The 14,062-nt window shown below is 37.6% G+C and overlaps 1 protein-coding gene across 1 annotated transcript in view; it reads right to left on the bottom strand.

Moving 5' to 3' along the window:
• Positions 1-14,062, bottom strand: part of LOC126195617 (uncharacterized) — a 444,247-nt gene that overhangs the window by 14,446 nt on the left and 415,739 nt on the right. Inside the window, exon 32 of the mRNA XM_049934243.1 lies at positions 10,775-10,926. Coding sequence (XP_049790200.1) covers positions 10,775-10,926 — 152 coding nt within the window. The remainder of the gene's footprint in view (positions 1-10,774; positions 10,927-14,062) is intronic.

Here is a 14,062-nt window from a genome sequence, read left to right as displayed (position 1 = left end):
ATCATACAACAAAATACTCTCCTCTTTGCATGCTATCATTTGTCAAGATCTTGTTTCGATATCTCAGATCACTTATGAGACAGGAGGGATTTATAAATACTTCATTCTGGCTTTTTCACTGGCATGTGCATTCATGGCAGGGTGCTTTACATAGACTCCTTTTTCTCAACATTGGAGACAGGAAGTGATATGCTTCCAAGTTTAAGGAACAATTCAATATACTATCTAAATTTCAGATGCTCTAACATATGACCTAACATGCACCAAATGCAAATCCATAGCAACTGCTATTTTTCAGTGCATACTTTAAGAATTTCTTGCAGTAGTTTACCTAATATTGAGATATCACAATAATTGTGACCATTAACGAAATGATAGACAGTTCATCATGAAGCTGACAAATTAAGCTATGTGTGAGAATAAGAGTTTATTACCAAATAGTTTCTTTAAAATTGTTTGAGGAAGATTGTGGATTGGCCAGCCTGCTGCTCATGCAGTCAAGCGAGCTTGACAGGTTCCTTGCTGAATAGGCCTGGTATTATCATCAACTACTCACGTGTTCAACACGCGATGGCAGCTATGTTTCCTCCCCTAAATCCATACTGAACTGTCAAAAGCTGCAACTAATTTTAAATGAACTATAGCTTTGGATTATTTGCCACAGTAAAGACCCCTAGAAGATTTGAAGGACAGTGCAACAGCCATTGACAACTTGTTTGTAGACCTGATTACCTTCAGCAATAAAGATGTAAAAGAAACAGTCATTGGTTTATCAGACCACGATGATAATATATTAACAATAAGACCAGTTAGGTCAGCAAAGACTGAAGTCACTGTAACGAATTATCACAACTAAGTAAATCCATCTGGCATGGGTGAAAACTCTGAACACCTTATACAATTTTCAAACTTTTCTGTGACAGATGTAGAGAATGCAATCTTAGCCTTGAAAAAACAAAAATTCTGCAGGTTGGGATGGAACTCCCACTATAGTTATCAAGTAAGTACCCACTATAATTGCACACCCACAAGTTCAAGCGCCTAATCAACAATCCATTAAATTTCAGGCAAGCAGCTGCCCAGATATTTCTTCTTCCTCTGATATTTCAGCCACATACCATCTGGCTATCCAAAGAGTGAGTCACCAGACTGCCAGCAAGGTGCAAAGCATGACCTTATACAGTCCACCATGGTGGTACTGCACATGCAGGTCACAGATACTGGTCAGCAGCAAAGAAGTACATTTACACATGTGCCACCAGTGGTGAAAGCATTCAGACATTTGATTCACTTATCAATGTATGTTAGGTGGTGGTAACACCTTCATAACTACTCTGCAGTTTAATCCAAGAACTGTATTCCATGTCTTATTCAAATTAAAACCATTATCTCTATTTATTAAGTTGTTGTTTGATCTAATTTCTGTGGGTTCCTTGAAAATAGAATCCAAAAGGAAGACATGGATGTTACAATCTTCACATCACTGTAGTTCATTGAAAGACCCATATCCATACAATGTTCTGCCACAGGTGACTTAACTGGCTGTAGTAAGCATGTGTATCTTTGGATGGCCGGATGGTACATGGCCGAAATATCAATGGAAAAAGCAATATTTGCATGGCTGCATGCATGAAATTTAATGGATTACTCATTATGCCATGAGAAGTTAAAAATGCCTAATAAATATTTTGAGGAGGGGTGCTTCCCAGAGAGATGTCTCAGCATTTATTCACAGTAACTACTGCTTTCTTCACTCCATTTTAGTTTTCTACATCTTTCTTTTTCTGACTTTTCTATTTTTCACTGTCCCCCCTCCCACCTCTGTTACATACAATGAACTTAGCTTTTCACTCTTGTTAACGCCTGCACTATGTTTCAGTAGTAATCTCTCTCTTCTGTATTACCCTGTCTTCCACCTTTAAGCTTGCAGGTTTTCAAATCTCGTCTGGTGCAGTCCCCAACAAACAGTCTTTCCTTCTCATCCTGTCCGGTAAGTCTCCCCTGGTTCAAATGGTTCAAATGGCTCTGAGCACTATGGGACTTAACATCTATGGTCATCAGTCCCCTAGAACTTAGAACTACTTAAACCTAACTAACCTAAGGACATCACACAACACCCAGCCATCACGAGGCAGAGAAAATCCCTGACCCCGCTGGGAATCGAACCCGGGAACCCGGGAGTCTCCCCTGACCCGGGATTCTGGGTGACTTTTATAACCTGTACCCCTTTCCCTAAACCTCTTCGGTCCTTTTCCTTTTCCCCTCTTCCTTCCCCTTCAGCTCTTCCACCAGAAGGAGCCACTGGCTCCGAAAGCTTGTAAAAGTTAAATCCTTTTGTGTATATGTTCCCCTGCCACTGCTTGGTGAGTAGATTTTTTAAATCCATCCATTTACATTATATTTCTAGCATAATAGCGTCATCTATCTTAAGACAAATCTGTTTTCGAATTATACACTCCTACCTACAATATGATATCAAGATTTGGGGGGGGGGGGTGGAGGGGGGGGGGGACACCAACAGTATGCATGTATAGGACTTTCAGAGCCCAGAAAAGAGCACTTAATATAATAGTGAATATTAGTAAATGTCAGCCCTGTAGAGGATACTTCATGAAGTATATCATACTAATAGTGATATGATCCTCCAAACCTCAGCTTTAAGAATAAAGAAGGAAAGACAGTATATGGAGACATGGAAAACAGTCATATCTTGGTGGAATATTTTGAAGACCTTTTCAGTTGTGAGGTGTCACCCAAGACATTCAGTTACAATGAGAAAGAACCAAACTCTGACTGGGAACCACCAACTGTAGAAGAGGCTAAGAACATTATAAGAACCTTGAAAAATAACAAAGCACCTGAGGAAGACGAGATCATTGCAGAACTCTTAAAGTATGTGTATGAGAATGTGATCATAGAACTAACACAAATTATATGAAAAATTTGGGAAGAAGAGCAGCTTCGAGGAGGTTGGACATCGGCACTAATACAGCCTGTACACAAGAAAGATGATAAGACGGAACCTGGGAACTACAGGGGAATTTCTTTAATACCTGTGACCTATAAGGTATTCTCAAAAGCACCACCAAATAGAGTGGAAGAACTACTAAATCCACAAACTGATGAGTACCAAGGGGCCTTCAGAATGGAGGGATCATGTGCAGAACAGATCATGAATCTAAAACTGATAATTGCTTAGCAAAAAAAGAGGAACAAAAAGTTCATGCTTACATTCATAGACTTCAAGAAAGCCCATGATTCTGTAGACAGACACACACTGTTCCAAATTTTAGGAGAGATGAGTTTAGATAGAAAATCCGGTGAAGTGGTTAAACAGATCCTAAGCAACACAACATCCAAAGTCAAGTTAAGAGGAAAGCTGTCATAGGCCTTTAAGATTAAAATCGGGATGACACAAGGAGACGGACTCTCCCCTATGCTCTTTGTGTCCTCAATAAGGTGATCAGAGAGTGGCGACAAGGAATGAAAGAAATGGTGGAATACAACTGGGGTGTAAGAATAAAGGAGTATGGGTAAACTGTCTAGAATTCACAGATGACATTGTGATCTTGTACATATCACCAGAAGAGGCACTTAACCAAACCACAGAACTGCAGAGATAGGCAGCTAAAGCAGGCCTACAGATCTCTATTGAGAAGATACAATATATCACAAACATCACGATAGCTCCTAGATGGATGACAATAGAAGGAGGGAAAATTCAGAAGGTGGAGAGATTCAAATACCTTGGAGAATGGATAGACATTGGACTGACCAAAAAAGAAGCAATGGGAGCATGAATAAACACAATGAACTTCGCATATAAACTATCAACACCTAGAATAAGAAGAATATTTCGATAAATGCAAAATTGAAACATTGCCAAACAGTGACCCACCATGAAGCTCTATATGCAGCAGAAACTCTTAACTGAGCAAGAACTTTAGTGATCAAGAGGCTAGAACTGATAGAACAAAAGATTCTCAGGAGAATATCAGAACCTCAAAGAAAAGAAGATGGTCAATTTAGAAACCGGGCCAACCAGGAACTGTATACCAAGAAAGAAAAAAATTATGACGTCATCAGGAAAAGAAGGAGCATATTCTTTGGACATATCCTCAGAATGGAACAGGGGAGGTTAACATGGCAAATCACACAATTTCTAGTGAACAAGAAAACAAAAGTATGATGAATCCAAGAGATACAAAGAGATCTGGAAGAAGTGAGAATGCAGGGACCAGAGATATACAACAGGGTGAGTTTAAATAAAAAATTCAGGCCTTCAGAGCTTTCAAGGACAGAAACAGACCCAGAACAAAATCATCTTGGACATAAGAATGAAGAAGGTTGCAAAGTATGAGAATGAAAGAATATTGGGAAAGAAGAAAGAACAGAAGAAATGAAGCTGAAGTGAATTAACGTGGTCCTAAGAAGGCCCCCTCCCCCCATGAACCATGGACCTTGCCGTTGGTGGGGAGGCTTGCGTGCCTCAACGATACAGATAGCCGTACCGTAGGTACAACCACAATGGAGGGGTATCTGTTGAGAGGCCAGACAAACGTGTGGTTCCTGAAGAGGGGCAGCAGCCTTTTCAGTAGTTGCAGGGGCAACAGTCTGGATGATTGACTGATCTGGCCTTGTAACATTAACCAAAACGGCCTTGCTGTTGTGGTACTGCAAACAGCTGAAAGCAAGGGGAAACTACAGCCGTAATTTTTCCCGAGGGTATGCAGCTTTACTGTATGGTTAAATGATGATGGCGTCCTCTTGGGTAAAATATTCCGGAGGTAAAATAGTCCCCCATTCGGATCTCCGGGCGGGGACTACTCAAGAGGACGTCATTATCAGGAGAAAGAAAACTGGCGTTCTACGGATCGGAGCGTGGAATGTCAGATCCCTTAATCGGGCAGGTAGGTTAGAAAATTTAAAAAGGGAAATGGATAGGTTAAAGTTAGATATAGTGGGAATTAGTGAAGTTCGGTGGCAGGAGGAACAAGACTTCTGGTCAGGTGAATACAAGGTTATAAATACAAAATCAAATAGGGGTAATGCAGGAGTAGGTTTAATAATGAATAAAAAAATAGGAATGCGGGTAAGCTACTACAAACAGCATAGTGAATGTATTATAGTGGCCAAGATAGACACCAAGCCCGTGCCTACTACAGTAGTACAAGTTTATATGCCAACTAGCTCTGCAGATGATGAAGAAATTGAAGAAATGTATGATGAGATAAAAGAAATTATTCAGGTAGTGAAGGGAGACGAAAATTTAATAGTCATGGGTGACTGGAATTTGACAGTAGGAAAAGGGAGAGATGGAAACATAGTAGGTGAATATGGATTGGGGGAAAGAAATGAAAGAGGAAGCCGTCTGTTAGAATTTTGCACAGAGCATAACTTAATAATAGTGAACACTTGGTTCAAGAATCATAAAAGAAGGATGTATACATGGAAGAATCCTGGAGATACTAAAAGGTATCAGATAGATTATATAATGGTAAGACAGAGATTTAGGAACCAGGTTTTAAATTGTAGGACATTTCCAGGGGCAGATGTGGACTCCGACCACAATCTATTGGTTATGAACTGTAGATTAAAACTGAAGAAACTGCAAAAAGGTGGGAATTTAAGGAGATGGGACCTGGATAAACTGACTAAACCAGAGGTTGTACAGAGTTTCAGGGACAGCATCAGGGAACAATTGACAGGAATGGGGGAAAGAAATACAGTAGAAGACGAATTGGTAGCTCTGAGGGATGAAGTAGTGAAGGCAGCTGAGGATCAAGTAGATAACAAGACGAGGGCTAGTAGAAATCCTTGGGTAACAGAAGAAATATTGAATTTAATTGATGAAAGGAGAAAATATAAAAATGCAGTAAATGAAGCAGGCAAACAGGAATACAAACGTCTCAAAAATGAGATCGACAGGAAGTGCAAAATGGCTAAGCAGGGATGGCTAGAGGCCAAATGTAAGGGTGTAGAGGCTTATCTTACCAGGGGTAAGATAGATACTGCCTACAGGAAAATTAAAGAGACCTTTGGAGAAAAGAGAGCCACTTGTATGAATATCAAGAGCTCAGATGGAAACCCAGTTATAAGCAAAGAGGGGAAAGCAGAAAGGTGGAAGGAGTATATAGAGCATCTATACAAGGGCAATGTACTTGAGGACAATGTTATGGAAATGGAAGAGGATGTAGATGGAGATGAAATGGGAGATACGATACTGCGTGAAGAGTTTGACAGAGCACTGAAAGACCTGAGTCGAAACAAGGCCCCGGGAGTAGACAACATTCCATTAGAACTACTGACGGCCTTGGGAGAGCCAGTCCTGACAAAACTCTACCATCTGGTGAGCAAGATGTATGAGACAGGCGAAATACCCTCAGACTTCAAGAAGAATATAATAATTCCAATCCCAAAGAAAGCAGGTGTTGACAGATGTGAAAATTACCGAACTATCAGTTTAATAAGTCACAGTTGCAAAATACTAACGCGAATTATTTACAGACAAATGGAGAAACTGGTAGAAGCGGACCTCGGGGAAGATCAGTTTGGATTCCGTAGAAATGTTGGAACACGTGAGGCAATACTGACCTTATGACTTATCTTAGAAGAAAGATTAAGGAAAGGCAAACCTACGTTTCTAGCATTTGTAGACTTAGAGAAAGCTTTTGACAATGTTGACTGAAATACTCTCTTTCAAATTCTAAAGGTGGCAGGGGTAAAATACAGGGAGCGAAAGGCTATTTACAATTTGTACAGAAACCAGATGGCAGTGATAAGAGTCGAGGGGCATGAAAGGGAAGCAGTGGTTGGGAAGGGAGTGAGACAGGGTTGTGGCCTCTCCCCAATGTTATTCAATCTGTATATTGAGCAAGCAGTAAAGGAAACAAAAGAAAAGTTCGGAGTAGGTATTAAAATCCAGGGAGAAGAAATAAAAACTTTGAGGTTCGCCGATGACATTGTAATTCTGTCAGAGACAGCATAGGACTTGGAAGATCAGTTGAACGGAATGGACAGTGTCTTGAAAAGAGGGTATAAGATGAACATCAACAAAAGCAAAACGAGGATAATGGAATTAAGTCGGTTGATGCTGAGGGAACTAGATTAGGAAATGAGACACTTGAAGTAGTAAAGGAGTTTTGCTATTTGGGGAGCAAAATAACTGATGATGGTCGAAGTAGAGGGGATATAAAATGTAGACTGGCAATGGCAAGGAAAGCGTTTCTGAAGAAGAGAAATTTGTTAACATCGAGTATAGATTTAAGTGTCAGGAAGTCGTTTCCGAAAGTATTTGTATGGAGTGTAGCCATGTATGGAAGTGAAACATGGACAATAAATAGTTTGGACAAGAAGAGAATAGAAGCTTTTGAAATGTGGTGCTACAGAAGAATGTTGAAGATTAGGTGGGTAGATCACGTAACTAATGAGGAGGTATTGAGTAGGATTGGGGAGAAGAGAAGTTTGTGGCACAACTTGACTAGAAGAAGGGATCGGTTGGTAGGACATGTCCTGAGGCATCAAGGGATCACAAATTTAGCATTGGAGGGCAGCGTGGAGGGTAAAAATCGTAGAGGGAGACCAAGAGATGAATACACTAAGCAGATTCAGAAGGATGTAGGTTGCAGTACATACTGGGAGATGAAGGAGCTTGCACAGGATAGAGTAGCATGGAGAGCTGCATCAAACCAGTCTCAGGACTGAAGACCACAACAACAACAACAACATAAGAAGGCCAGAACGAAAGAAGAAGAAGAAGCTCATATTAGTAAATGTCAGCCCTGTAGAGAATACTACATGAAGTATATCATACTAATAATGTATTCATTGTATGTTTCTAGAACTATACTGTTTGTAAAAGAAAAGATGGAGCATAGTATAATCAATAGTGAAATCCATTTGATTATACAAGAAAAAGAGAGGATTACTACATACAATTTAGTAATAAAAGAGCCACAGATCGTAGTCAATTTTCTGCTGGAAGACATTTCTATAACAGACTGCCAAATAACATAAAACCATTAAATGGAAATGTATTTAAGCAAAATTAAAGCAATAGTTAATTGATAAAGGTTTGTAGTCCATCAAGGATTTTTAATGTTGTTGTGTATAATTTGTCTTTATTCCTAAACTCTTATTAATGTTCATATATTTATAAACAGACTACATCCATAACTGCAGAAGTTATTATGGAAAAATAGACATCTTTAGTTTAGTTTTAGTACATTAAAAACTTGGTTTCAGGTAAATGGGTTGAATATAAACATACCTAAGACTCACAGGATGCAATTCAAAACCAAATAGAAAAAATATTAGCAGATTAAGATCGTTCACAACTATCAAGATATGGAAGAACCCAATTCATTCAAATTCTTAAAATTAAATTTGGTCAGAAATTAGAGCTGGCAGGTGCACATTAAGTACCTAGCAAACGAACTGAGTAACTTTGCATTTACAATGCAAACATTATCAACTGCAACTGACATGGATGCATGAAAAGTTGCATATTCAACTTACATTGAAACTAGTATTAAGGATGGTATTGTTTTTTGTGGAAACTTGACTGACATAGAATGGACACTAAAGATACAGATCAAAATCCTTCAGAACATGTGCATTGTACATAATGAAGAACCATGTCACACATTATCAAGAAAACTTCAAATATTAACTATCCCACCCCCTATATATTTATGAGATTATTACCTTTTTGCATATCATACAGAAATTATTTGAGGGAAACCCTTATGTTCACACATGATACGAGAAACAAAGAAAACTTCATGCTTCCCACCCATCATGTCAAACTGTATGCACAGGCACCTCAATACATGGGAATGAAAATTTATGATAAATTAAAGAGGAATAAGTTAATGCAGATGAATTTAGTTCTACTGGAAAAGAAAGCTATGCTGGGCACTGATTCTGAAATGCTTTCCAACTTATTATAATTACTTGGATCAATGAAATACAATTAAAAAAAAATACTTGTTACATTCCCATTATGTATATCTATCTAACTGTTCATAAAAACATCATTTTAGAGTTATATTATTATTTATTAATGTAAACACTATTGTAACTGTGATTTAAATTGCTGACATGTCTCCTGTACACAAACTACATGGACTGCAGATGTGCATCATGAGATAAATAAACCACAGCTCATAATTCAGAGAATCGTAAATGATGACTTGATCATGGTTTTTAGAGAGAAATTGTTTGAAGAAAAATTGGAAGAGATTTGTAAAGCAAACAGTGAGATGGGAAAACTTAACTCTGCATTAAACACATCTCTACCATATTTAGAATCTACTTTTCTGCCAATATATGCAAGGGTAAAACTGAAAAGAAGTGAGTATAAGAAACTGATAACTCTTGGAATTCAAGTATCTTCTTCTTGTAAGAGAGAATTCCACCTAATACAGAGAATAAGCTGTAGTCAAGAGTTGAAACTCCATTTACACCAGTGTTGTAAATCCTTCAGTCTGTTATCAATAAGCAAAACAAATCCATTACACTCATGAAATAAAACATCTAAAAATAAAGCAAGGATAATTTAGCACATTATTAATCAAGAAATAAACAAATTATCCAAATTATACTAAGTCCCCATAAAACAGTAATATGGACAGACTGTGTCACAGGGATGAAACTAAGTTCAGAATGAGCCCCAATAACATGGGGCTCAACAAGGATCAGTAATGGGCCCACTCTTGTTCTTAACATCCATACATGTCTTCCAATTACTTTAAAGGATGATTCAATAGTTGTAATGTTTACTGATGATATAAACTTACTAATCAAGGTTCCAATTCAATCTTGTTACACACAGCTCAGGTGAATGCTGAAAAGCCCTGCAATTGGTTCACAGCAAACAGTTTAAGTCTTAATCTCGCAAAGACTTATATTTTACAGCCATTTATAAATGAATGTACAATGTACAAGCTCAGTTTTGCATGTTTCTCTTTGAAAAAAAGTCCATTTCTTTTTGTCTTACAGAATGATGTTTTAGGGTGTTTAATTTCAAGTACCGGTACCTAAAAAAAATACTTATTCATCAGCATCAAACAATAAGAATATTGCATAAAGCGGATAACCACTCATACTGCAAAAGCATTTTTTTGTGATCTTGATATTCTTACAATCACTTTCCAGTAAATTTACTTCTTAATGATTTCTGTTATGGATAAGAACTGGAATTTGAGTGCGCAAATTTTAATCCAAGACAAAAAAACAGACATGCTGTAAGATTTGACTTCATATCTAGGGTTGGGAAGTATTTATGCACTCTGATGCAAAGGTACTCAATGAGTTTCCACTTAACACAAAGCAAGCAACTGGGACTCTCTATCAAATCAAACAAAAATTGAAAATATATTTTGCTATCCAATCCTTCAACAGTAATCTCATTATCTAGATTTGAGGATTTAAACTTGTTGTTAGCTACATGGCAAATAGCAGTGTGCATTGTAAAGCTGCATGACAAGCAGTAATGCATTATAAACAGGAAACAGGATAATATCTGTTAACACTCTTATAGTGTACAACAATGATATTACTTTGTTTCTCATACTGTTGTCATTTCACACTGGATGTAGATGTTACTGCTAATAATTTGTAGTCATGGTATGCTGTTTCACTTAATTTAAAAAAAAAAAAAAAAAAACAAAAAAAAAAAAAAAAAAAAAAAAAAAAAAAAAAAAAAAACTCTAGCAGTCAAAGACCAGTGTACATACTGCTATCATGAACTGTGTTTGAAAGTAGCTCTTACTTCACTCCGGAAATAACTGTTCCCAGACCAGTACCAGAAGATCCAAAAACAGGTGCAGTAGTCCTGTAACGTGCCAAGGATTCTGCTGTTCCTTCCAGGGTTTGCTCAAATTCAAACTTACGGTATGTTGGTGCTGAGCTTCTGTTATTTTCCTGTTGGAACAGTGCAAGTGTTTAGTAATTATTATAATTTTTAGTTTTTTGTTTATTTCAATACAACATACTCCATTACACCACCTCTCCTCACCTTGCCAGCCAAATACTGGCAGTGAAATTTTTTTCCACCACCAAGATTAAAACCAGCTTATCCCTGTGTTGAGCACAACTGCACAAGTGTGTGTTAGCAACCTTGGCTATGGAGGCGGGTTTAGAATTTTCACTGAGACGCAGTAGGAGTAGGAAGAGAATGGAAGTTCAACAGAAAGGTGGAAATCATATCCAGTAGAAGCCAATGAAACAACAAATTTTTTAGTATTAATTGAACTTTGTGTTGTCAGCAGAGGGCTTCACAGTGAATACTTACAAGCAAGGCTATATTTTTTCAAATTTAATGAGCAAATTTTGTGGGACTAAGTTACATCCAGAAAAGAAAGCACAAATTCTCATTATAAAAAAGTAAACAGAAATATTAAATAATGATCACAAGAAGTCTAATTTACAGAACCCTTAAACTAAATGTAATCTCTAAACATTGTTATGGGTGCAGAATTATATTTCAGAGCACCTATAAATTTCAATACTGAGAAACATAAAAAGCTTACATATTGGAATAATTTACAAAAGAACAATATGAAGATGGATGAATGAAGAAGAGTTACTTGTATTTTATCAAGAAGAATTACTTGTTTTTATTGCAATGCAGGATTTGTTGTTCCGCAGAACAAATACAAAAATGTGTATGACATTAAATCAAAAAATTATTGGTCAGGATGGACACATGACTCAAGCAGAATCTCATGATGTTATTATGGTAGGCTTGACTTTCTGTCAAGAAATCAGAAGATTCTGTTAGTCACAACAGTATGGAGAATATAAAGGGTACTTCAGACCTACTGTACAGACACTTTTCCTTGGAAACAACAGGTACCATCTTTTCTATGCAAATTGCCTTTTAGGCAAACCAGTTCGGGTGAAAAGAATAGTGAATCTTACATTACTTGGAAGTTACTGGAAAAGGAACAAAATTTATTTCAAATGAAGAGAATAAATTAGTATCACCAAAAAGAGCTACAAAATTCAAAATTTTCCATCTAAAAATTATTTTATATTCTGTACTACACTAATGTTATAAAACAACTCTTCTTGGCATGTACCGCATCACTCAACCTAAGCATGTGGGAACTGCATACGTTAGCGTAACTCGCATTTCCTTGCTGCCAGCAGCATTATTCAAATATAAATAGTTATTTCTGCAGTAAATTCATTTCTGTGGTGGTCTTCAGTTTGCATATGTTGTTTGTTCAGTAATAGCATGCTTTTCTAGCACCACTGCAAGGGAGTCAGGCACATCATAACACACTTCCTGTTGACTAAAGACTCTCAAAGTGGAAGTGGGCAAATGCAATTCTCAGTTATTGTTAGGCTTTTTTATTTTTATGAGCAAGTGGAACAATGCATTTGGGGAAAACACATGTCTTCAGTGTGGAAAGGTGGTAGCAGCCATTTTGAAGAGTTTGCCAAGAAGAAATACCTTCTTGAGCAAAGAAACAGGGCCTCTTTGGAGTGTGTCACATCACCGAGGAAGAGTACTGAAATTCCCAGATTATATATACAAAAGTATCAAGTGGATTGATATGAAGAAAAGGGAGTAGTTTGGTCAATTGGTTTGGAAGAAGTTGTGCTGTAATTTTGGTATAGGTTGTATCTGAGCACTGAGTAATTAATACTTGAATGACTAAACAGAAGCATTGGTGTTGGCAGCTAATTTAAAGATAAGTATGTGAGAGCATATTAAATGAAGTGTAGATTGGTCAGTGTTATTGTTTCATTCAAGCAAAAATCTGGAGATGAGAGAAGGGGTCTGAGTATTCATTGTGGGAAGTTATAAAATAAAGTAAGTTTAATAGGTCCAACACTAAAGAAAGTATACAGTCACATATGCACCTGAGCAAGTAACATCACAATGGTCAGGTATGACCAACCCACAAGCGTGACAAATATTCTTGGAAGATTGATAAGTAAAATCTTTGTTTTGGAACAATGTTTTGACCAGTTTTCTATGTGTTTCCCTCTGATGAAGTGTATGGGTACTGCCAGAGGCTGTTGTTTAGCCATTTCTGATCATATCATTCACCTCCTGGAAGTGCGCCAGAACGCCAACTGTGAGTGCTCAAAAGTGCAAGTACCAGGTGATGGAGGAGGACCACGCACTGACCAGGGAACAGTTCTGGGGAAGTTTTGTGCTCCATCAGTGACACAGAACATGAGGAAGACTTTAATGATATTGATTGCCACCTAAAAGGTGCTGCTGATATGCGAACATGTAGCAATAGCACTGCCCCAAAAGGCAGTAATGATAGAAATTTGTATCTTAGGAAATCCAAGTTAGTTGTTTGTTTACTCAGATAGTCATGGTTGCGATGTCACAAAAACTTGCAAAACAAACACAATCTTAGAGCTACCAGCTATGTGAAACCTGGGGCCCCTATGCACGAAGTTGTAAGGAACTTACAGTGTCATAAAGCTACACAGGAAACTTGGTTTTTGGTCATAATTGGTGATGCAAATGATGTCTACGGTGATGAACTAAAAAGTGTTGCCCATGACTTAAGGAAAGCCCTGGACACAGTGAGAAATGAAAGTGTAATAGTGACTCGAATACTGCACAGATACGACCTAATAGAAACGTCATGTGTAAATCAGGAATTTATTAAGGCCAACAGGCAATTTCATAAAATATGTAAAGTATACAGAAACACAAACTTCCTAGATGTGCAATTCATGGAAAGGAAACTCTTCACCAGGCATAGTATGTATTTCAATATTCATGGAGAAAAGTTCATAGGTTTAGAATAAATGTGATGGCTGAAATGATGTGCACAAATAACAACATTGTGCCTATTATTGTACCAACTCATAACAGAGAAACCATTTCATCACAAATGAGAACACCTACAAAAATAGCAGCAGAAGAACAAACACAACCAACTGCAGTAACACCAAATACAGCAGTAGAAACAATGATCGGGGCAGAAATGCCAACCACAGCATCCTTGTCAACAGCAGGATCACAGACAACAGTAACAGAAGTAATCCCAACAATAGTAGGAGCAATAGCAGACATGGAAAC

This window comes from Schistocerca nitens, chromosome 7 (assembly GCF_023898315.1).
Source record: "Schistocerca nitens isolate TAMUIC-IGC-003100 chromosome 7, iqSchNite1.1, whole genome shotgun sequence".
NCBI classification, from domain to species: Eukaryota; Metazoa; Arthropoda; class Insecta; order Orthoptera; family Acrididae; genus Schistocerca; species Schistocerca nitens.
The sequence above is the reverse complement of the archived record's forward strand: the minus strand, read 5'-3'. Positions and strand labels throughout refer to the sequence as shown.